Consider the following 24,059-nt stretch of genomic DNA (forward strand, 5'->3'; position numbering starts at 1 on the left):
AAATTACTTTCAGCGTAGGCTGGAATTATGGCCGTTGAATTCTTGAACAACGTGTTTAGGGAGTAACTACTGTCTGGTAGGTGGGTAGGCCCGCCTCCCCAGATGTAAACACTCCACTTTGCTTTCAGCCATCTTCCGATGAAGACGTATGTTTGTGAGCTCTTGCTGACTAGCTGTTAAAACAATTTTCCCGTTGGGATCTTTAATTTATTATTTTTATACATTCAACTTACCTGTCAGATATATACTTAGCTTTAGACTCCATCGTCCCGACAGAAATTCAAATTTCGCGCCACACGCTACAGGTAGGTCAGGTGATCTACCGTCCTGCCGCTGGGTGGCAGGAAAAGGATCCATTCCCGTTTTCTATCAGATTCTTTCTGTCGCCGGTACTGTCAACATTGTTGTTGGTACCTCCTGGCTGGAATTCTTTTTTCATTGCAATTGATCTTCTTGACCGACTTTTGGTGACTTACCTGGATCGTTGTATTGGCATACGCTATTGTGGACCGTTTCTTGAACTTGATTTTGGATTTTTCTAAGAATGTCTGACTCGAGTGTTGTTGTGAGGTGTGTGAATGAGGGCTGCAGGGTGAGAATGCCGAAAACTTCGGTAGATCCTCACACTGTATGCAGGCGTTGTAGAAAGTATGAATGTTCTTTTTCTAACACCTGTAAGGAGTGTGAGAACCTGAGTGCAGAAGAATGGAAGAATCTTACTTCTTATATGAAGAAGCTAGAAAGGGATAGGCTGAGGAAAGCTTCCAAAAGCCGAAGTAGATCTAGGTCTAGCGAACTAGTTTCTAGCTTTCTAGCTTCTCCCCATGATGCATTAATTAATCCTTCTCCCCCTATTTCTGCCCTTTCAACCATTTTAAATCCTACAGATTCAGCATCGGAAATTGCGGATCTGAAGGCTACCCTTCATAGAATGCAGGTCAAAATGGCGGCATTAGAAGGTAAGAGTGGTGAATTAACAGTGGACAGTGATGTGAGTGTCCCAAGTGTAGTGGAGGGGGCGTATGATCGGCTCTACAACGCTTCCAGGTCTAGACCTCTTCCAAGCTCCCTGGCCCAGAGGAGAAGGAATGTCGAAAGCCATACGAAGGTTGTAGAGGTTCCCCACTGGTCAGGCGTCCCTTCGGCAGGTTCTGTTACGCCCCAGACTGCCAGGGATCGCTACAGGAAAAGCATCCTTCGTTAGTGTTTTTCGTCGTCAGAGTCGCCTTCACCTAGAAGAGGGTGGAAAGACACGAATCTTTCTTGCCCCTTGAAGAGGAGCTGGAAAGCTACGGCGCTTGACTCAAGTCCAGAACACTTTCCTGAAGAGGTTTCTTCAGTAAAAAAGAGAAACTTTTTGACTCCAAGTACTGTAAGGGAATCTCAGACACCTTCCAGATCTCCCTCCCCTCGTTCCAACACGGACAGGGATGCGACTACTGCTCAGATCCTACAAAAAATGCAGGAACAGATCTCCTCATTGGTTGGAGTTCTTTCCAAGAAACCTCGTAGGAAGGATAACTCCCTTCCTATAAAGAGGTCCGCGGCGCTCTCAGAGGTGCCTCCCTCGAAATGAGAGGTTCCTAAGATTGTTCCGTCTTCTCCCAAGCAACGAGCTCCTATAGATGAGTGGTTTTCTTCAGACCCGGAAGAACCATCTTGGCGAGAAGCGCCAGTTAGGACAGAAGCCCTTTCCAGGCAAGGAGAACTTTCCGGGAGAGAGGAGAGTAGAGAAGAGTTTTATAGGCGTAAGGCTCCTTCAAAATTAACACAAATGTCCAGGAACGAAGAAGTAGACGAACTGAAGGACCTTTCCATGGATTTTTCCGAGCAAGAGGCACCTTCCAAAGGTGAGGAGCCTATTAGGCGCTCGGAACTGGTCAGACACACGGAATCTTCTACGATAACAGAACGTGCCAAACACGAGTTTCCTTCCAAGCGCTCGGAACATCACGGACGTTCCGAACTCTCCTTACCCGTGGAAGAACTTTCCATAAGACGCGCGGAATCTTCCAAACGCGCGGAATCTTCCAAACGCGCGGAATCTTCCAAACGCGCGGAATCTTCCAGGCGAGTGGAACATTCCGAACGTTCCAAACTTTCCAGGTGCGCGGAACCTTCCAGACGCACGAAAGCTTCCAGACATAATTCGCCTTCCAGGCGCTCAGAACTTTCCAAGCATTCCACTCAAGCGGAATTTTCCAAGCGCTCGGATACTTCCGAACAAGCAGGAACTTCAAAGCGCGGATCGCCTTTAAGGGGGCCGGCCGGAACGCCTATATATGGAGGTATAGGGCGAAAAATGCAAAGTCATGAAAAAATTCATGGAGCTTCATATGGCAATTGAGAATACGTATACGAAATATTTCGTCAAAATTCCTCTTACTTTCATAGTTACAGGGTAATTAGTTAACGTAACTCAATAAGCCAAAAACATTGATCCGTACAAGAAAATGCAATATTTCCTCTATTATCGTAAATTTTGATAATTATTGTCAAAGAAATTGGGAGAAATGGCATCTGTAGACATTCCCCGAGTCGAGAAGGAGACTTCAGGCCAAGTCCAGTCCTGATAATGATTTAGTGCGATCACAGACGTCGAGTAGTCTACACGTTCCATTTCACCTCTGACATACGCCTGCGTTTACGTATGTTTATGTATGTTTCGGCAAGAATTTCATCATGCCAATGAGGAAAAGACAAGGAAAACATCTCGCTAACATACAGACGAAGAAAAATCGCTCAAGTATTATTACAGAATATCATAATATATGCGTTGTTAGTGAAGAGAGAGGGGAGGGTTGCTTAGTAACGCCCCCGTCTTGCTTGACAGCACACGTCACACTGTGCCCAAGGCTACGACGATCTTTGAGCAAAGAGATCTTCATTTATGATAAATAACAAAGTTTTGGTTTTTTAAAACCCAAAATGGAATATGAAATTCATAATAATCATGATTTATTAAATTGTCTTTGTAAAAAAAGAGTACGCCTTCGAGTTTCACCTCTTGACATTCTCTTGCATTTACGTTTGTTTATCTTTGTTTCGGGCAAGAATTTCATCATTCCAAAGAGGAAAATACAAGGAAAACATCTCGCTAACATACAGAAGAAGAAAATTTGCTGTAATAAGCCGAGTTAGCGAAGGGGAGAGAGAGAATTGCATAGGAAGGAGTGCCCCATCTTGCCTCAAGCAGTGCCCCAGGCTGCGATATATGAGCAAAGGGATCATCATTTATGATTAAATTATGATAAATAAAATAGTTTTGGTTTATTAATACACAAAAAAGAAATATACATTCATAATAATCGTTATTTATTAACATTGTCTTTATAGAAATACGAAGGAAAACTTTGAACGCCCGTATCTCAAAACTATACTTATTGACCTTCAAAATCTATCTTCTCACTTAGTTTTAAAGCTATAACATTGAAATTTGGTATATAACTCAGAAAGACATTATAGAACAATCAAATAGAGCCCTTTTTTCCAATATTTGTTTCGTATTTTTTTTAGAAATTTTTTTCTCCTGATTTATAGGGTTTATTTTTTTACCATATTGAAAAATTCATATCTTGCAAAAAAATGACTTTTAGAAAAAAACTCTCCATTCGATTGGAGGTCTACATCAGGTCTATATATGGTAGTAATCCCAGGTCTTAATATTAAATATCAAGGGAGGAGATAGAATTTGAAAAATGGTTATTTTTGGGATAAATCACCCTGGCGTCACAAAACGGAAGGTCAGAGGCGAAAATCATATGCGGTTTGGAGATGTTCCAAGTCACCTTATTAAGTGGTATGAATATCAAAGTCCTGTCCTTAAAAAAGGGCATTAGCCGGCCGGCCCCCTTAAGACACTTGGGTCTTTCCAAGCGGGAATCTTTTTCCGGAAGAGTGGAACCGTTCAAACGAGCGGAACTTTCCAGACGAGCGGATTTTTCCGCACAAGAGGAACTCTCCAAGCACGAAGAACTTTCTACAAAAGCGGAACATTCCAGACATGCGGAACCTTCCAGGCTACAATCGCCTTCCAAAAGTTCTTCTCCTCGGAAGCGATCTTCCTCTTTGGGATTTCGGAAGGAAAGATCGGTGATATCATGTAAGAGAATAGAAAGGACTTCCAGCTCTCTTACAAAAGAACGTAGAGAGTCTTTTTCCGCCAGTCCTTCCCCGAATAGAGGCTCTCCTAATTCAGAATATGTGCGACCTACGGAGTGTTTGTCCGTTGCAAGGGATCGTTCTCCTTCAGCTGGGCTCGAGCTAGAGGATATCTCAGAAGACGAAGCCCCAGCTAATGAAGGACTGTCGAATTATAAGACTTTATCCGCACTTCTGCTCCAGGAGTACGGAGAGTCGCTGAGCCCTGCCGCACCGCCTTCTCCTTGGTCTCTCTATTCGAGCAATAAGCCATATAAGTCCTCTGCCTTGAAAATGAAACCGGCCATTTCAATGAAGAAGGCTCTCCAATCTCTCGGTTCTTGGATGAATTCCAAGAAAGAATTAGGAAAGACTGTCTTCTGTATGCCTCCCTCCAGACTGACAGGTAGAAGAGGCATTTGGTACGAAACAGGAGAGAATATGGGCCTGTCTCTTCCTGCTTCTGCGGAGTCGGATTTCTCGAGTCTGTAGACTCTTCTAGGAGACAAGCCTTATCCTCTGCACAATCTACTTGGAACATGTCTGATTTGGATCATCTCCTCAAGGGACTCTTCCACGAGCTGGAAGTATTTAATTTCTTAGACTGGTCCCTTGGGGTAATTTCTAAGAAGTCTCAAGAATCGGAAAGTCTTAGCCCAGAAGTGCTGCATAGCATTCTGGCCTGTATTGATAAGGCAGTCCAGGATGGTTCTGGAGAAGTATCTTCCCTCTTTGGAGCAGGGATACTAAAAAAGAGAGCGGTTTTTGGTTCTTTTCTGACCAAGGCTGTTTCTCCTTCTCAGAGAACTGCCTTGCTGTTTGCTCCTTTATCAGAATATCTGTTCCCTTCTCAGTTAGTGAAGGAAATATCCCACTCACTTACTGAGAAGGCGACACAAGACCTTCTTGACCAATCGGCAAAGAAGAACAGAACGGTTACGACGGCTGCTAAGAAAGTCTCACATCCGTTTCAACAGCCCTTTCGTGGAGGTCCCAAGACACGACCCCCCTTCAAAAGGAAGACTTCCGACAAGCGAGGAAGATAAGCCTTCCGTCCCTTTAAGAAGGGAAAATAGCATGCAGAACCTCCAAACACTAGTGGGCGCCAGGCTACTGGAATACTCGGAAGCCTGGGCAAAGAGAGGACCCGACCCTTGGTCGATGTCGGTTCTGAGGAAGGGATATCGCATCCCCTTCAGGGACAGACCTCCCCTGACTTCAACTCCTCGGGAACTGTCAGCTCGTTACAAAGACCCTGTGCTGAGAAACACGCTCCTTCAGATGGTAGAGGAAATGTGGAACAAGGGAGCCATCGAGCCAGTGCTAGATCCACACTCTCCGGGATTTTACAACCGCCTTTTTCTAGTCCCGAAGGCTTCCGGAGGGTGGAGACTGGTTCTGGATGTAAGTGCTCTGAACCGATTTGTAGAAAAGGAGAAGTTCCGTATGGAGACTTCTGCATCGGTGATGTCGGCCCTACGTCCAGGAGATTGGATGGTCTCCCTAGACTTACAAGACGCCTACTTCCATGTTCCCATTCATCCCTCGTCAAAGAAGTACCTTCGTTTCGTAATGAAGGGGAAGATTTTTCAGTTCAGGGCCTTGTGTTTCGGCCTATCCACAGCTCCTCAGGTTTTTACGAACCTAATGAAGAATGTAGCGAAGTGGCTTCATTTAAAGGGAATAAAAATCTCCCTTTACTTAGACGACTGGCTAATCAGGGCCAGATCGGAAACACAGTGTTTGGAGGACCTAAAAACGACCTTAGACATGATTCGATCTCTAGGATTACTCGTGAACCTCGAGAAGTCTCAGATGATCCCCAGCCAGAACCTGGTTTATCTGGGGATTCAGATGGATTCTCGGGGTTTTCGAGTTTTTCCTTCGCAGGAAAGACTCATACGAGGCTTTATGAAAGTCTCAAACTTCTTAGGGAGAGAACAAAGTTCAGCGAGGGAATGGTTGAGCCTTCTAGGGACTCTTTCCTCGCTGGAACAGTTCTTCCCCCTAGGGAGACTTCATATTCGCCCCCTGCAATTCTTCTTAAAGAAAGTATGGAACTGGAAGACAGGACAACTTTCGGACTCGTTCCAGATACCTCTCGATGTAAAGAATTACTTAAGATGGTGGTTAGCCCCTCTCAAAAAGAACGAGGGAGTGTCCTTATCCGTACCGAACCCAAACCAAGTGTTGTATTCAGACGCTTTGGAAACGGGATGGGGTGCGACTCTAGGAACGAGAAGTGTCAGGCACCTGGACGAACGAGCAGATGTCATGGCACATCAACTGCAAAGAATTGATAGCCATACACCTTGCCCTCAAGTACTTCGAATCAATAGTCAGAGACGGGGTGGTCCAGATCAACTCGGACAACACCACCGCTCTAGCATACATTCGAAAGCAAGGCGGGACTCATTCGTTCTCCCTCTTCAAACTGGCGAGGGATCTCTTAGTTTGGGCAAAGGAGAGAAACATCATCCTCCTCACGAGATTTGTCCAAGGAGAGAGGAACGTGAGAGCAGACAGACTGAGCAGGAGGAACCAGGTCCTTCCCACAGAGTGGACCCTCCACTCAGAGGTCTGTCGATGTCTTTGGGCTCTATGGGGGAGACCTCACATAGACCTGTTTGCCACGTTCCTCTCCAAAAGGATAGACATCTTCTGCTCTTCAGTAGAAGATCCGAGAGCATTCGCTGTCGACGCCCTTCTACTAGATTGGTCGGGCCTCGATGCATACGCCTTTCCCCCATTCAAAATTCTGGGTGAAGTAATCAGAAAATTCGCGGCCTCAAAGCGGATGCGGATGACTCTAATAGCCCCATATTGGCCAGCTCAAGATTGGTTCACAGAGGTACTGGAATGGACGGTGGACTTCCCCAGATCTCTTCCAAACAGAGCAGATCTGCTCAGACAACCCCACTTCGAGAGGTATCATCAAAACCTCCCCGCTCTCGCTCTGACTGCCTTTCGACTATCGAAAGACTCGTCAGAGCGAGAGGCTTTTCTCAAAAAGCCGCAAAGGCTATCGCTAGAGCCCGAAGACCTTCGACTATACGAGTCTATCAATCAAAGTGGGAAGTCTTTAGGAGATATTGTAAATCGAAGAAGCTGTCCTCCTCCAATACCTCTGTGAACAACATTGCAGATTTCCTTCTTTTCTTGAGGGAGGAATCGCATCTTTCCGTATCCACTATAAAAGGGTACAGGAGTATGCTTTCAGCTGTTTTCAGGAACAGAGGCCTAGAAATAGCTGATAAAAAGGATCTTCATGATCTGATCCGGTCTTTCAAGACTTCAAAAATCAATACTCCTAGAACCCCGAGCTGGAATCTGGACGTAGTCCTAAAATTTCTAACCTCGAAGCGGTTCGAACCTCCACACCTTGCCTCCTTCAGAGACATTACGAGAAAATGTTTATTCCTATTGTCTCTCGCTACAACCAAAAGAACGAGCGAGATACACGCTCTTGATTCTAGGGTTGGTTTTAAAGGAGATGCTGCCATTTGTTCGTTCCAGACTTTATTTCTGGCGAAAAATGAAAATCCTTCAAAGCCCTGGCCCAGGAGCTTTGAAGTAAAGGGCCTGTCGAACCTAGTAGGCAAAGAAATTGAGAGGTCCCTTTGCCCGGTCAGAGCCCTTAAATTTTACCTGAGTAAAAAGAAGCAGCTGGGAGGTTGTCAACAGGGTCTATGGTGTTCTGTAAAGGATCCTAAAAGACCCATGTCTAAGAACGCCTTAGCCTTCTTTGTAAGAAGTGTAATTACTGAGGCTCACAATGATTGCCCAGATGACTCCTTCAAACTTCTTAGAGTTAAAGCTCATGAAGTTCGAGCGGTTGCTACGTCTCTAGCCTTTCAAAGGAATATGTCGCTGAAGAATATTCTCGAAGCAACATATTGGAGATGCAATTCAGTTTTTGCATCTCATTACCTGAAGGATGTCAGGGTAACTTATGAGAAGTGCTTCTCTCTCGGTCCGTTTGTGTCAGCGGATACGGTGCTGGGACTTGGAGCAAAGACTGATCCTTAATTATGTGTATGTACGTTAACCCTATAGTTAGAGATGTTCTTGGTTTTCGACTGTCAAAGGCACTAGGCGTCGCACAGGCGGCCGTTGCTTTTTGTCAGAAGGAACTGAGGAATATCCGAATAAGGGTGTACAAAATTTTTTTTTGGTACTTGTGTGTGTGCGTATATGGTGGTGTTGAGTTTTTGGGTTGTTGTCAGGAGTTGGGGATACTCCTTACAATCTTTAGAACTAACACAGGTGTTAGGATCAGGTGGTCGGGATGTATGTTTTTGCTCCTCGTATATGCTTTTAAAGCAGGTGTATTGTCATATTAGTGGATTAGCACCCATTGACAAAGGCCATTTAGGCTCTGCCGAGCAAGTGGATAAGACCCCATTGGCAGACCCACAAGATCTCTTAGCCATAGATCACTATCTCGCTGAGGCTCTTGAAGCGAAGCAGACTCCTGGGCAGTAGCCACGAAGTCTTACGCTTAATCAGGTAGGAACCAAGGTTTATTTGTACCTACAACATATGTTGTTTACCTGTCTATTTCAGTATTTAGCTGTCTCTTACCCACCACCGAGGGTGCCAATCAGCTAAGTATATATCTGACAGGTAAGTTGAATGTATAAAAATGATATTGTTATGATACAATAAAGTTTTATACATACTTACCTGCAGATATATACGATTAATGGCCCACCCAGCCTCCCCGCAGGAGACAGGTGGTAGAGAGAAAGAATCTGATAGAAAACGGGAATGGTTCCTATTCCTGCCACCCAGCGGCAGGACGGTAGATCACCTGACCTACCTGTAGCGTGTGGCGCGAAATTTGAATTTCTGTCGGGACGACGGAGTCTAAAGCTAAGTATATATCTGCAGGTAAGTATGTATAAAACTTTATTGTATCATAACAATATCATTTTGAATAAATATATATATATACTGTTTGATATTGATAATTAATTGACTTTAATAATTGATATGCAAACCCACTTTTTTGTGGTAACCTTGATAGCCGCCTTTCTACTTTGTGTTGAGGGTCGGCAGTAAGAGTGTGCTTACACACTTATTACCTATTTTTGCCCTGTAATGTCAGAGCGAGACAGCCTATTCATTTGAAATTTACGCTTATGCTTTGGAAATTACCTATGGGAACTTCTGAGGTTTGTCCTTTGTTTTTCTTCTGGTATTTCCTCTTCTCTTTCATCCTCTTTTATCCTTTCACTAGGTTATTGGATGAAGGAGGAGGGGCAGCGTGTGTGGTGTTGGTGTTTGAGGGATCTCTTTTTATTTTGGAGGGCGGTGCCCTTGGATGTGAGACAAGTATCCTTATTTTTTTTAATCATATTTTCTTTCTTTTACAGGGTAACAGTGGTGATAGTTGATTACAGCAGTAGATGGTTGGATATCTGTTCGTGTTATCCTAACCTCGGAATTGTGCCTGTAACTCAGCATGCTGTGATATTGGTCCGCGAGTGTGTGTGTACTGTTCCCCTGCTGAAAATCATATTAATTTGCCGCTGTTATCCTGGATTTTCGTCACTGGACAACGCCTTCACGACCGCCCTGTGTTTATTAACTAATTAACTACTGCTGGTAAATGTGCCTCATCCTATAGAAGTAGTCTTGCAGAATTTGGAGAAGGGGAGGTCGTGGGGGAAGAGAGCTCGTTAAGTGTTGTCATCTTCCTCTTTGTAATCATATTTTTCTTTAACCTCCTCCCCTTCGACTTCTAGGGCTCCCTGCCAAAGAAGGTGTACCCCCCCACCAAGAATTCTTGTCACGAGACTTCTAAGGGTCTGCCTCCAAAAGCGTTCTTTTCTTTGTCGGAGATCAACCACCTAATTTGTAACCTCTAAGGTTTTGCAGATCTTCAGTTTTATGGACTGGTCGATCAGAGCATTGGCGAGGAAGTTGGAGTACTACCCTTTGCTCTCTCAGGATCTTCAGGAGGACTGGCTGGCGGTGCTTTCTTGTTAAGATAAAGCGGTTAGAGATCGTGCGGATGAAGAATCTTCCTTGTTCGCCACGAGAGTGTTGATGAAGCATGAGCTGTGGTGCTCCTTTGCCACTAATGGAGTAACGACATTTCAGAAGTCGGCTCTCTTGCTTTCCCCTTTGGGTAAGTCGCACCTGTTTCCTCAGGACACAGTGCAAGATATTCTTTCAGCTCTCGAAAAGAAATCCACAATGGATTTGCTAGCGCAATCCACCAAGTGCCCTAAGTCCTCAGCAGCAGTTGCAGCGCCAACCAACCTTTTCATGGGAGAAAGTCGCGCCCTTTTGCCAGACCTCGCTCCAACCTTCGCCCACTCTCTAAGTCCTCGTCTAGAATGGAAGATCAGGGATGCAGAAGCCTGGGTCATCAAAGTATTAGGTCTGTGTTACACCATTTCATTCAGGGAAAGACCCCCTCTGTCCAAAGTCCCCATCGTATTAACATCATACTCTGTTGGCTCGGAGAAGTTTTTGTGGCTTGAGGAGGAAGTAAATTCTTTGGTTCTCAGACATCAGTCGAGGAGGTCAACAACATGTCGGTGGGGTTCTACAATAGGCTTTTTGTAGTCCCCAAAGCATCGGGAGGCTGGAGGCCCATTTTGGATGTCGGCGCATTGAATCGTTATGTTCAGAAAACAAAGTTCAAGATGGAGACACAGGGTTCCGTAATTTCCTCACTTCATCAGGGGGATTGGATGGTATCCCTCGACATGCAGGACACCTACTTCCATGTCCCAATCCATCAGGACTCCAGGAAGTATCTCCATTTTGTTTTTCAGAACAAGATCTTTCAGTTTTGGACACTGGGCTTTGGCCTGTCGACAGCACCTCAGGTGTTCACCAGGATTCTAAGCCCCCTGGGACAGTGGTTGAATTGATAGGAATGAATGCGTCTCTGTATTTGGATGACTGGCTTCTCCACGCCCCTTTGGAAAATCAGTGTGCAAAGGGCCTCTGCCTGAACGCCGAAGTTGGGCATTGTAATAAAAATGTCGAAATCCCAAGTTATTCCCTCTCAGAGAGTTCTCTATTTGGGAATGACTCTGGACTCTCAGACTTTTCGGGCTTTTCTATCCCCGAAAAGAGTGGAGTTGTGTCTTCGGACAATTCAACAGTTCCTGACTAGTCTGTTGTGCTCAACAGTACAGTGGATGAGTTTGCTGGGTACCCTCTCCTCGGGAGAGAAGTTCGTGAAGCTAGGAAGACTACACTCAAGGACCCTACAGTTCTTCCTCAAGGCAGACTTGTGCTGGAAGTCTCAACCAGATTCAACAGTTTTCCCGATCACGAAAGAGATAAAGAGCGATCTCTCTTGGTGGAATTCAAGAGAAAGGCTTCGGGAAGGCGTGTCTCTTCTTCCAGTGATCACCTGCCTACAGTTTTATTCAGACGCATCAGACGTAGGTCGGGGAGCCCTTCTTCAGGATCCCAAAGTGTCGGGAGTTTGGACAGTCTCAAAAATCCCTGCACATCTGTGCCAAGGAGCTTCTGCCAGTGTTCCTGGGCCTTCGGGAATTTGTACGTCTAGTCGAAGGTCAGTGGTGGCTGTTCATGCAGACAACTCCACAGCCCTGTCATACATTCGGAAGCAGGGGGCAACTCGCTCGTTCACTTTGTTCACAACAGCATGGAATCTTCTCCTTTGGGCAGGAGAACATTGTATCCATCTGGTTCCACGATTTGTTCGGGAGAAAATGAACATACTGGCGGACAAACTCCGCAGATTCTGTCGGAATGGACGCTGAACATGAAAGTATGTTAAGAACTGTGGAATGTTTGGGGAAAACTGTCCATCAATTTGTTTGCAACGTCCAGGAACAACCATCTTCAGTTGTTCTGCTCCCCAGTTCCAGGTCCTCTAGCCTGGGCAGTAGATGCGATGTTGCTGGACTGGTTGGGGCTAGATGCATACACTTTTCCTCCCTTTGGGATGATCAGGGTGGTCATCAACAAAGTAAATCTTCATCAAAATGTCCGCCTGACATTGATAGCTCCTTTTTGACTGAGGAAAGAATGGTTTCCGGACCTTCTTCATATGTTAGTGGACTTTCCGAGGCTCCTTCCTAAAAAAAAGTCGCTTCTCAGACAACCTCTCTTCCATCGCTTCCAACTGTCAGGAGCCTCGTCAGAGCAAAAGGTTTTTCACATAGAGCTCCAGAAGCAATTGCAAAATGCAGACGCACTTCTAACAACCTTTACCAGTCGAAATGGAACGTCTTCAGAAGATGGTGTAGACAGGCTAAAGTCTCTTTTTCTGAGATCATCGTGATGGTGTAGACAGGCTAAAGTCTCTTCTTCTGAGATCATCGTGATGGTGTAGACAGGCTAAAGTCTCTTCTTCTGAGATCACTGTGAGTCAGATTGCCGACTTCCTTCTCTTCCTAAGGTCTTCAAGGAAGTTATCCCCTTCCACGATTAAGGGATATCAAGCACTGCTCAATTCAGTGTTCAGACTTAGGGGACTTGAACTGTTGGTGAATAGTGATCTGACATCATATCTGGTCTTTTGAGACATCTAAAGCGCCGAAGGACTGTAGCTTGGAATCTCGATGTAGTCCTGAAGTATATTTCCAGACCTCCCTTTGAGCATCTTTGTTTGTCTTCTCTGAAGAATTTAACAAAGAAAACTCTCTTTTTATTTGCACTGGCTTCAGTGAAACGTGTCTGTGAAATTCACACTGTGGTCAGAAGAGTAGGTTTTGCTGAAGGAAATGAAGTTTGATGCTCAGCCCTTTCCTTTTTGGCAGAGAACGAGAATCCGTTGGAACCTTGGCCTCACTCTTTCATCAATAAAGATATCATGGATATTCTTGGGCCAAAAGAGGAAGAAAGACTTCTCTGTCCAGTGAGCGCTAAAATTTTATGGCGTTTGATGAAGGATCCTTCTTGTCCCCTTTCGAAGAACACTATGTCTTTCTTCATCAAATTGCACATCATCAAGGCGCACACCCAAGTTAAGGACAAGTCATTTGCGCTGTTGAAGGTTAAGGCGCACGAAGTGATAGCTGTCGCTACCTCGTTAGCGTTTTGTGGAAATTACTGGGTAAGTATAGTGGTACCTCGACATACGAAATTAATCCGTTCCGAGGCGGCCTTAGTATCATGAGCTTTTCGTATCTTGAACCGCATTTTACATGTAAAATGCCTAATCTGTTCCAAGCCCTACAAAAACACCCCAGTAAATTTTATAATAAAGCTAAATTGACCAATAAACAATGAAATACTACAACAATCTGGACCATTCAATACCTAACTTAATACGTACTAGTACTAATATGTAAGTACCTGTAAACAAAGTGTATTAGTGTACATGGTATACAAGAAATACTGTACGTACATACGTACGTATGTAGTAAAATGTGGAGCCTTACCTTTCTAGTGAGGCTATCTCCGAAAGTGGCGACAGAGGAGGAGGACAAACGGCAGAAAACTTCTATAGTACGTACACTTAACTTTACAAAACACATTAAAAAATGTCAGGAAACATAAAGTAAGCTTTATGAACCACATTAACAAAACTGTAACACTTAACTTTACAAAAAACTTAAAATTAAATTTTTCTTTCTTTCTTTTTATGATTTTTACATTTTTTTAATTTTTTATACTTTGTTTTTTTTACAAAATTTCAATTTCTTCACCACTTTCAACTTTCTGTTTTTTCGTAGTATCAGTTGGATCTTCCTTTTTGCTTACTCCTACTAGTAAAGGCCTCTTTAAAAGATAACTATCCAAGGAAGATTGCTTCTGCCTGCTTTTCAAAATGCTCCTGAAACGACTCAGGCAAACGTCATCGAACTGCGCAAGCATACGACCTGTGTAAGCCTTTTCGGGGTGTCTCTTTTCTACAAATGATTGCACCTTATGAAAAGCAGCTAGAGCATCCATAATTTCTGCCGGTGTCATAGGGTCGTCCTCCTCCTCACCGCTGCTAGAGAACTCTTCTTAAATGGCGTTATGTTGCTTGGCCTCCAACTCCTTCAGGTCATTCGTCATAAGCTCCTCTTGGTGCTCCTCGAGAAGGTCATTGATGTCGTCCTCTTCGATGATCAGCCCCATGGACTTGCCGAGTGCAACGATCTTGTCAAGATCTGGTTGCGAAACAGTTTCAGGATCCTCAACTGTTCCTGAATCTGCAGCACCAGCTTCGCCCACGTCGAATCCCTCAAAGTCTCGGGCGGATACGGCATAAGGCTAGAGTTTCCTCCACGAAGAATTCAAGGTTCGCCTCGAAACCTCCTGCCAAACTTGATCGATGGGTCGGATGCATATGACAACATCGAAATGCTCCTTCCAAATTTCACGCAAGTTGAGGTTTGTGGTATCGGTGATGTCGAAACATCTCTTGAAAAGATGTTTCGTATATAGCTTCTTGAAGTTTGATATAACTTGCTGGTCCATGGGCTGGAGGAGAGGGGTGGTGTTAGGCGGAAGATAAAGAACCTTGATAAATGAATACTCTGCTAGGATATCTTCCTCGAGGCCAGGAGGGTGAGCAGGGGCATTGTCCAGCAACAGCAGACATTTCAGAGGGAGGCATTTCTCTTCCAAGAATTTCTTCACTGTCGGGCCGAAACACAGATTTACCCCCTCCGTGAACAAAAGTCTCGTTACCCAGGCTTTCGCATTAGCCCTCCACATCACCGGAAGCTTCTCCTTTAGCACTTTGTGGGCCTTGAAGGCTCTAGGAGTCTCCGAATGATAGACAAGTAGGGGCTTCACCTTGCAATCCCCACTGGCGTTGGAACAAAGTGTGAGCGTAAGCCTGTCTTTCATAGGTTTATGCCCGGGTAGCTTCTTCTCTTCCTGCGTGATGTATGTCCGACAAGGCATTTTTTTTCCAAAAAAAGGGTAGTCTCATCACAGTTGAAGACTTGCTGAGAACTGTAGCCTTCCTTGATTGTCATCTCGTTGAATGTTTTAATAAAGGGTTCGGCTGCTTTCGTGTCCGAGCTGGCCACCTCCCCATGCCGCACCACCAAATGGATGCCAGTCCATTTACGGAATTTCTCGAACCACCCATGAGAAGCCTTAAAGTCTGGGGTTGGCGTCGATGTCCCTTCTCCTCCGTCGTCTTCAGCCTGGGCAATCAAATCGCTGAAAATAGCGCTGGCCTTGAGGCAGATTGCCGTCTCCATTATCGTATCGCCAGCGATTTCTTTGTCATTTATCCAGACAAGAAGCAGCCTCTCCATCTCATTGTCCACATGGCTCCTCTTGTTGGACAAAATAGTCATGCCCTTGGAAGGTGTAGCTGCTTTGATGGCATCCTTCTGCTTAAGGATTTCGGCTATATTCCTTGGCGATCACACTCAATCACATGCCAGCTTCATACTTTTTAATTATCTCCATTTTTCTCTCCAAAGAAAGCATCCTTTCTTTTCCTACTTCAACTTTCTTGGGACCCATGACTACGTATATGCTGTACCTAATTAAGTTATGTAGTTCGTATACGTATGTAGTAAAGTTCTCACACAACATGATAAAGTAGTACTAAAACGAAATCACTAACGAATTTACGTTACTAAACGAAATCGTATAGAACGAACGAATTCCGCATGCTTACGATACCGATGATGCCGCCGAGTGGCCGAAAAAGCACACCGCTACGTAGATGCATGATGGGATCATGGGAGAGATGCTGGCCAATAGGAGAGCAGGATCTAATCGCGGTGACTAGCATCATGAACCAATGGGAGAGTGTGAAGATGGTGGCGAGTCTACTCAGTTGGCGGCGCCCGAGTTTTAAAATTGTTATTGGTGGTCCGGGCGAATCTCAGGACTTTACAGCAACACCCTTTCGTATCCTGAACTATTTTCGTATGTAGAGCAAAAAAAATCTTCGTATTTGCTTTCGTATTTCGAGTTTTTCGTAAGTTGAGCCTTTCGTATGTCGAGGTACCATTGTATATATAAAATATAATTTTATTATAAAAATATCATATTATTAATGCTTTTTTAAATGTATGAAGAACCTCGATGATTTTGTGAACTCACACTCTAGGAAAGCCATTCCCACACCCTACCACAATGTAAATCACTCCTGCTGTCATTAGCATAACTCATCTTAATGAATAAAATATATTATTAATCATTTTTGAAATTGTGTTATTCACATTTTGCAAGTTATAATGACAAATTGAGGTTCATTTGTAGTAACCTTATATTTTTTTACTTACAATAAATGTGCATGTAGTGCTTGTACCCTAATTTCTGTTCAAGCTGCAAATGCAAATTTTTCCTTCATAACTTTTATGATAGAAATCAAATTTTTAATAATCAATGTTTAACTATCTTTGGCTTTTTAACTAGCATATGGATTTGGCTTAAGTTTTATGTAAAGTGTATATAAAATGTAGAATAACTTTTTATCAGACACAAATACATGGGTATGGCCGCAGACATATGGACCAAGGCCAACGCCAAGAGCAGCCCATACAGCTGATATTGTTGGGGATACGGTGTATATATTTGGTGGACGTTTCAAGAATGATCGTATGAATGATCTTCATTGCCTTAATTTGACCACCTCAAGATGGAGTGGCAAGTAAGTGGGTTTCAGTAGTTTTCTTATACATAGTATGTATGTATATGCATATGGCCATACAATGTGCAGATTTCTTACTTTACTCAAGCTATAACAGTACTGTCATAAATGTTGTATTTGTTCCTACACAATATACAAACCCTCGGTCCTTTACATAAGGAATTACTTTCGGCGTAGCTGGAATTACGGCAGTTAAATTCTTGAACAAGGTGGTTAGACAGTAACTACCGTGTGGCAGGCGGGTAGGCCAGCCTGCCCGGATGGAAACACTCCACTTTGCTTTCGGCAGTCTTCCAATGAAGACGTGTGTTTGTGAGCTCTGGCTGACTGGTCGTTAATCCTTTTTCCCGGTGGGATCTTTTTGGCTTATTTTTGGTTTTTAATAGATATGTATATACTACAGTGTTTGATATTAATATTAAATTCAATTAACATACAAACCCACTTTTTGTGATAGCCTTTATAGCCACCTCTCTACTTGTGTTAAGAGTCAGCGGCAAAGGTATGCCAACATATTATTTACATTCTTTTGCCCTTTTAACGTGAGGACGAGATATATATATAATGTGAGGATGAGACATGTATTTAACGTGAGTGATATTGATCCTGTAACAAGACATGTATTCGTCCAAAAATTACGCTTACGCTTGGGAATTACCGAGGGGAACTTCAAAGGTTTGTCCTTGTTTTATTTTTATGGTAATTTCCCTTCTCCTTCATCCTTTCACTTACTATCGGACGAAGGTAAAAGAAGGGGCATGTGGTGTTGATGTTTGGGGGATCTCCTCTCACTTCAGACGGCGGTGCCCTTGGATGCATGAGGAGTATCCTTATTACTTTAATAATTTTTTTTCTTATTTTACAGACTAACAGTGGTGATTGTGTTTACAGTAGTATTGGTTGGATAGCTCTTCGTATTGGTTATCCTAACCTTGGAATTGTACCTGAGACCCGTAGCATGTTGTGATACCGATCCCCGAGTGTGTGTACTGATCCCCTGCTGATAATCATATTCATTTACCACTACTACCCTGGAGTTATGTCACTGGACGAAGCTTTCGCGCTGCCCTGTGATGTTTATCTATTCCTGATGGTAGAAGTCTGGCAGAATTTGGAGGAATCGAAGAGGAAGAGAGCTCGTCAAGTGTTGTCATTCTCCTCTTCGAGATCATCATATTTTCATGTCTCAACCCCTTCGACTTTTAAGGCTTTGCTGTAGAAGAGAAGGTGGTCTCCCCCTCTAAGCGTCTGTCTCGCTCCAGTGAGACAGGTGGGTCTTCCGCTGGTCCTCCCGTGGGGCCCGTTTCTCTTTTCTCAGGGAAGAAGAAGACGGGGACCATGGAGGTACCAGCCACCGCTGGTACCTCCTCTCCCAGCTCCAGAGGTTCCACCTCCGGACCGGGAACCGTCTCGGCCGCTCGCAAGGTGTACGGTCACCTACGGGTGACTATGCAGCCAAAGTCCAGACTGCTGAGTACGCTCACCGTGTTAGGACCCAGGCACAAAGCGGAAGGATGGTAAGAGTCGCTCAAGTGACTCTCGCCAGACCGGCGATCGCTCTCACAGCGATCGTCCGGTACCCAGGGTTGACGTGACGTTCCTGCGGGTCTGTGCACGCAGAGACCAGTGGAGGCAGCCCATCCAGCCCTCTTTTAATTATTCTTTTTTTTTCAGAGAGGTTTCGGCCTCAATGAGGACTTGGAAGAGTCGGAGGACGGTATTGGCTGTCTCCTGTCAGGTGCACGCTCAGCCCCACCCAGATGACGGTCGCGTTTGCGCGACACGACTGACCAGTCTCGGTGGTGGCAGACGCTTCGCCTGCCAGGTAAGAGTTTCGTAACCCTCCTCGCAGAAGCGTTCTCTTCACTGCTGCTTCCACAGGTCCCTCCGGACAGGTGGAGTTGGGCCGTGTTTTTACCGCAACTGCCCCAACTCCGTCCTGGATGGAGGACCTGTCGGTTGTCCTGAGGAAACTGGCGAAGAGGAAGTCCAGGAAGAAGAGGAAGGTGTCGTCGTCTTCTCTGTCGTCGTCTTCTGCCGCCTCTTCCCCTTCGACTTCCAAGGCCCTTCAGCCGAGGAAGAAGGTGGCCTCACCCCCACCCCCCTAAGAAGTCTTACACAGAGACTTCTAAGGGTCTGTCTCACCAGGTGGTCTTCTGTTGGTCCTTCTGTTCCTCCGGGAACAGGGCCCATCTCTCCTTCCCCAGGGAAGAAGAAGACAGGGATCGTAGGGGTACCGGCTATGCTGGTACCTCTGCTCCCGGCTTCAGAGGTTCCACCTCCGGACCAGGAACCGTCTCAGCCCAAGCGAGAGTCACTGAGTGTACGGTTACCTACGGGTGACCGTGCAGCCAAGGTCCAGACTGCTGAGTATGCTCACCGTGTCAGGACCCAGGCACGAAGCGGAAGGATGGTAAGAGTCACTCAGGTGACTCTCGCCAGACCGGCGATCGCTCGCGCAGCGATCATCCGGTACCCAGGGTTGACGTGACATTCCCACCAGACCGTTCACGTAGCGAGGCTGGGAAGAGGTTCCCCCCTGGTCACCGGGTCCGGCAGCCTCGGTCTTAACAATAGGATAGACTCATACTTGGAGGGAGGTACAAGACATCCTAGACCGGCTGGGGGCCTACTCACCAGTCCAGCTTTCAGAAGAAATGACTTCTGGAGTGGGATTGAAGCCCGTTGAGAAGCTAGATAAATTGATATCTAACCACTCAGACTCTGAGTGATGTACAATGATATATGAGAGAACCGTTGTACAGGGAACCAAAGAGAAACCTTGACTGTTTAATAGCAAACCAACACACCAGGGTTTGTACTATTCTCAACTCCTCCTTGCCTAGGAGTGGAGCATATGCTACCAAATATAGGGTTTGACTTGCATAATAAATGACCACACTATCAGTATGACTACCTTACTCATTGTATCAGACCAGTCCAGCGAATGACGTGTCTATTCCTTAACCCGCCTGAAGGAAGGAAAGGTACAAGAGAAAGGAGGAGACCAGCCAACTCACTCATTCTCTCATCCGCACAATCATCTTATGAAAGATACAAAAGTGCCCTGTTAGGGGCAACTATGAGTACACAACCTGTTGGGCAGCCACCACAGTACCCAGGGAAAAGGTGTCCGCAGATCTGTAGGCAACATCCGTAAGATAGAAAGAGGCGAACGTGGACTGGCGTAACAAAGTACCAGCGCTCAGCCCTCTATGTACAGCCAAGTTCTATTTGAAAGCCAGAAAGGGACCAATACCCATAACGTCATGCGCTCTAGCCTGCACAGACGTGGTGGTGGAATCATCAAGAGACAAGTATGCCTGTCTGATGGCTTCCCGTATCCAAAAAGAGATAGTATTCTTAGACACCTCTTTCTTGTACGGCCTGTGCTAACAATAAGTCTGTGGCAGCCTGGTCCAAGGTGCCGAGTCCTTTTAAGATAGCAACGCAGGGCCCGTACAGGGCACAACAAACGCTCTTGAACATCACCACCCATAAGTCATTCAGTGATGGAATGGAAAACGAAATGAACCTGTCATCCTGCACAGAGGGAGTTTGGGTCTTGGCTAGAATTCCGGGACAAATTCGAAGGACAACAACCCCCAACCCCTGGCGTGCTTCACCTCATAGCTCAGATCGTGGAGCTCTCCTACCCTCTTGGAAGATGCCAAGGCCAGAAGGAAAACTGCCTTGAGCATCAAGTTCCTGTCAGATAAGCGACACAAGGGGTCATATGGAATCTTAGTGAAGCTCTTTAGAACCAAGGAAACATCCCATGTTTGAGGCTTGAGCTCTCTAGGAGAACTCAACTGCTCATGAAAAATACAAATTGTCTTAGAAAATGTCATGTTGAAACAGATCAAATCCTGTGTTGGAAAATGGAGCTCATCATATCAGAGAGACAGACACACAAGTAATTCAATGCATCTTCGAATAGACCATGCTCATTTGACACATGGACACTTAATGAACAGTCTACATGGCCCTCCTCCTGAATGCTCGGAATGCAGAGTTGATAACAGTCAAACATATTTTGTGTGGCTGTCCAAAATATAACCAGTAACTATTATCAACCTTTAGAAGTAAATCAGTAGGGGAAATTTTTCAGAATCTATCACATTTTCGATCCTTCTAATTTTAACATTCATAAGAGTGTAATTTAATGGCAAAATATAAAAACAAATACAGGCAGTCCCCGGGTTATGACGCGGGTTCCGTTCTTGAGATACGTTGTAACCTGAAAATCGTCGCAAGCCGGAACATAATAAAAAATCCTAAGAAAACCTTACTTTTAATGCTTTGGATGCATTAAAAACTATGTAAACTGCATCCTTATTGCATTTTTCATAAAAAAAACTTCAAATATTGATTATTTTGTATTTTTGGTGTCATATTTGTTCTGCCAAATCAGCGTTGTAGGTGTCGTAACCCTGGAAATAATTTATGTTGAATATAATTGAAAAGTGCCTTAACCTCGGAACGTTGTAAGCCGAACCCGTCTCAACAGCCCATACACAATTTAATACTGATTTTGAAAAAAAAAAAAAATTTTTTAAATATTTAAATATAAATTTTTATTGTTGTTTTTTATTTTTATTTCTTTTTACGTATTTATTTTTTTTCTTCATATCGATGGAAAAGAGCAAATGATTTAGTTAATGTATGTTTGTGTTCGAGTGTAAATGCTTGTAGTACTGAATACAGTCTTTTAAATTTAATTTTAGTCTACTGTCACGCAAATTGCCTACTATTTGGTCCCAGTTCTAGGGTTATCGAAAACCTGGTATTTCATCCCAATCCTTCGGGCCAGCCCTATGAGAGCTAATAGTCAGCTCAATGGTCTGGTAAAACTATGTTGATAATAATAAAATCAGTGGGGGTTCTGTTCCGATGGCCTGATAAGCGAAAATTGGTGAATTATGGCACTTATGGTGCCTATAATCAGATTTTGGTGCCAATAACTGGTTAATAGTGCCTCTTTTAGGTATGTAATGGAGCTTTAACTCTATTATCAGCGTCAATAGCTGGAAATCAGCATATTATGGGACCGAAAATCGGCTTTGCCGCTAGACAAGTGCCATGATACCAGATCGTTGCTAACCGAGTCCGCAGAATACTGCCAATTCTCAATGGTGACTTCCAAAAGTAAAATTAAATACATTTTTACTTATTCTTCAAGCAATGGAGATCTGAAGAAAGAATCCCAGTAAATAGAAGCTTCAGGGTCTAGCCAAGGCTGAATAAATTGAATAATGGAGCAGGCGATATTGATGTCTGGAACTGGCGAAATCACACTTAATTCTTATAATTGTGCATGTTTTAAACCCAACTTTGTTAATTTAAAAGAAAAGGTATCTCCAAATTACATCTCTTCTAGCAGCTAATGGCAATGAAGATATCGATTGTACTTAGTCTGCCGAGATTTTGAGAATGTAAACAATATCAAATGCAAATGGCTTATAATGACAATGTTTATATACTGTACGTAATACATTTAACTTTTAAAATGATCATTTTCTCCAAAAAATATTTAGGTTTATATAGCTTTTGGTTTTTAGATTTACATGTATGGATAGAGATCATACACCCATAACCAAGTGAGAGCTCATTCCTCCTAACGTCTAATTATGGTAAAGGATTTGCCGCTTATTGAACAAACGATTACCAAAAATGAATTTGAAGTCCTCTCTCACAGTATGTAACCTTACAGCCAATATAAGTTGAAGCAGAGAAGCTGGGAAGCAGAAAAGCTGGGAAGCAGAGAAACAATACTTCCAACTGCACGGGTGTTGTTTACTTTCATTATTAATGAACTGGCTGAACAAAATTCTCCATTTTCAGAGTTAATGAAGGAATATGTCATTAAAAGAATCGGTGAAAGAAGAAATATAACTCTGGTTGGCCTCATGAAATACCTAAACTGTGGAAAGTTGTATAACAATGCTGAAGGAGAACTGCCAGCATTAGTGCCAAAGACAGTAGGCTACATACGTGTTATTAGAGGCAGCAAAATAGATGTTAACTAGAATGTTTAACATAGAACTGAGGACTGTGAGGAGAATTTACTGACTCGAACAGACTCAAAGAATGATGTTTCACCAGCATGACACGGAGTCGCTCAGAGAAAAACTTAATGCAGCAGTATATGAGGCTCAGAAAAGAAAGCACTATGAAAAAAGAAGAAAAAAAAAAAAAGCAAGCCAGCATCTTGGAAAGGCACTTAGTGTGTTTTAGGCTACAGGAGAGAGAACTCAGAATCTGGATATAATTGACAATGTTGTAATGTCCATGTCCATCCCACCCACATCAATAGAATCTGAGAGAGCCTTCTCGGCAACAGGATTATTCATAACAAAAATGAGAACAAGATCAGGTGACTGGAGCATTAACTGTTTTTGTTTTTTGAAAAGTTATTTTTGAAGCAAGAAAGAGTAAGAATCCCTTTCACTGGGGAATTTAATGTTTTGAGAAATTATTTTAAGGGTAAGATTTTTTTCGATGCATTGAAATTTTGTATATGCTTTCATCAAGACATCATTAAGCAATTGTTTGCATATTTCTTTTGGTAAAAAAATAGTTAATACATGCTTATCTGAAAAGCTAGTTCAGAATTTCAGATGCAAATAATTTTTAACTTTTACTGGAAATTCAGTGTTTTCTATGGATATTTTAAAAAGTAGCTTCTTTTGTTCGTTGAAATATCCTATTTTTCTTGAAATTGTTGAACAGTTGTCTGTTTAATTTTTAGTCAGGATGTAGATGATAATGGATCCTTACTACACAGTTCATTACAAACTTAAAGTATGTTGTCCTGAAGTTGGTTCACCTGAAATGTAGTTTTTGTGCTTATTCTCAAGAGTAACAATTTTTATTCTTTTTGAATTATAGTACAACAGTATTTGAAAATATTTTGTGCAGCACTGTTGTACTATGCTACTGTTAATGAATGCATTTAAAAAATAAGCAAATATAATATTTATTTGTTATCTTAAGTGATGAAGCTGTAAACGGTACTTTACTAAAAAAAAAAAGTAAAAAACAGGGAAATCCCAGGATCCCAGGACAAAAACTGGGATTGTGGGACAGAGAAAACCCCCCAAACCAGAAACATTAATTGAAACCCCTCTTAAAATGCTTGTAGTAACTATAGTATACTATTTTAATAGCTGGAACACCAAATACCCCTTAAAAACTGTTGAAACTGCCTATTTTTGTTATATTTGTGACTAAATACATTTTTTATTATTGTAAAATGTATTTAGTCACAAAAATAACATGTAAATATAGTAATCAGTAAATGTTTTTCAATGAAAAAGTACAAATTACTGAATTTTTTGTGATTTATTGAAAAAATGCGTCT

At 43.4% G+C, this 24,059-nt stretch overlaps 1 protein-coding gene across 3 annotated transcripts in view; it reads left to right on the top strand.

The window, feature by feature from the left end:
• LOC135206485 (kelch domain-containing protein 2-like) overlaps nt 1-24,059 on the top strand; it is a 208,779-nt gene that overhangs the window by 22,593 nt on the left and 162,127 nt on the right. For all 3 annotated transcript variants that reach the window (XR_010312763.1, XM_064237861.1, XM_064237865.1), the window contains exon 6: nt 16,525-16,696. Coding sequence is in view for 2 of the 3 variants with exons in the window: in XM_064237861.1 (XP_064093931.1) it covers nt 16,525-16,696 (172 nt within the window). In the remaining variant the exon portion in view is untranslated. The remainder of the gene's footprint in view (nt 1-16,524; nt 16,697-24,059) is intronic.

Source organism: Macrobrachium nipponense, chromosome 11 (genome assembly GCF_015104395.2).
Source record: "Macrobrachium nipponense isolate FS-2020 chromosome 11, ASM1510439v2, whole genome shotgun sequence".
NCBI classification, from domain to species: domain Eukaryota; kingdom Metazoa; phylum Arthropoda; class Malacostraca; order Decapoda; family Palaemonidae; genus Macrobrachium; species Macrobrachium nipponense.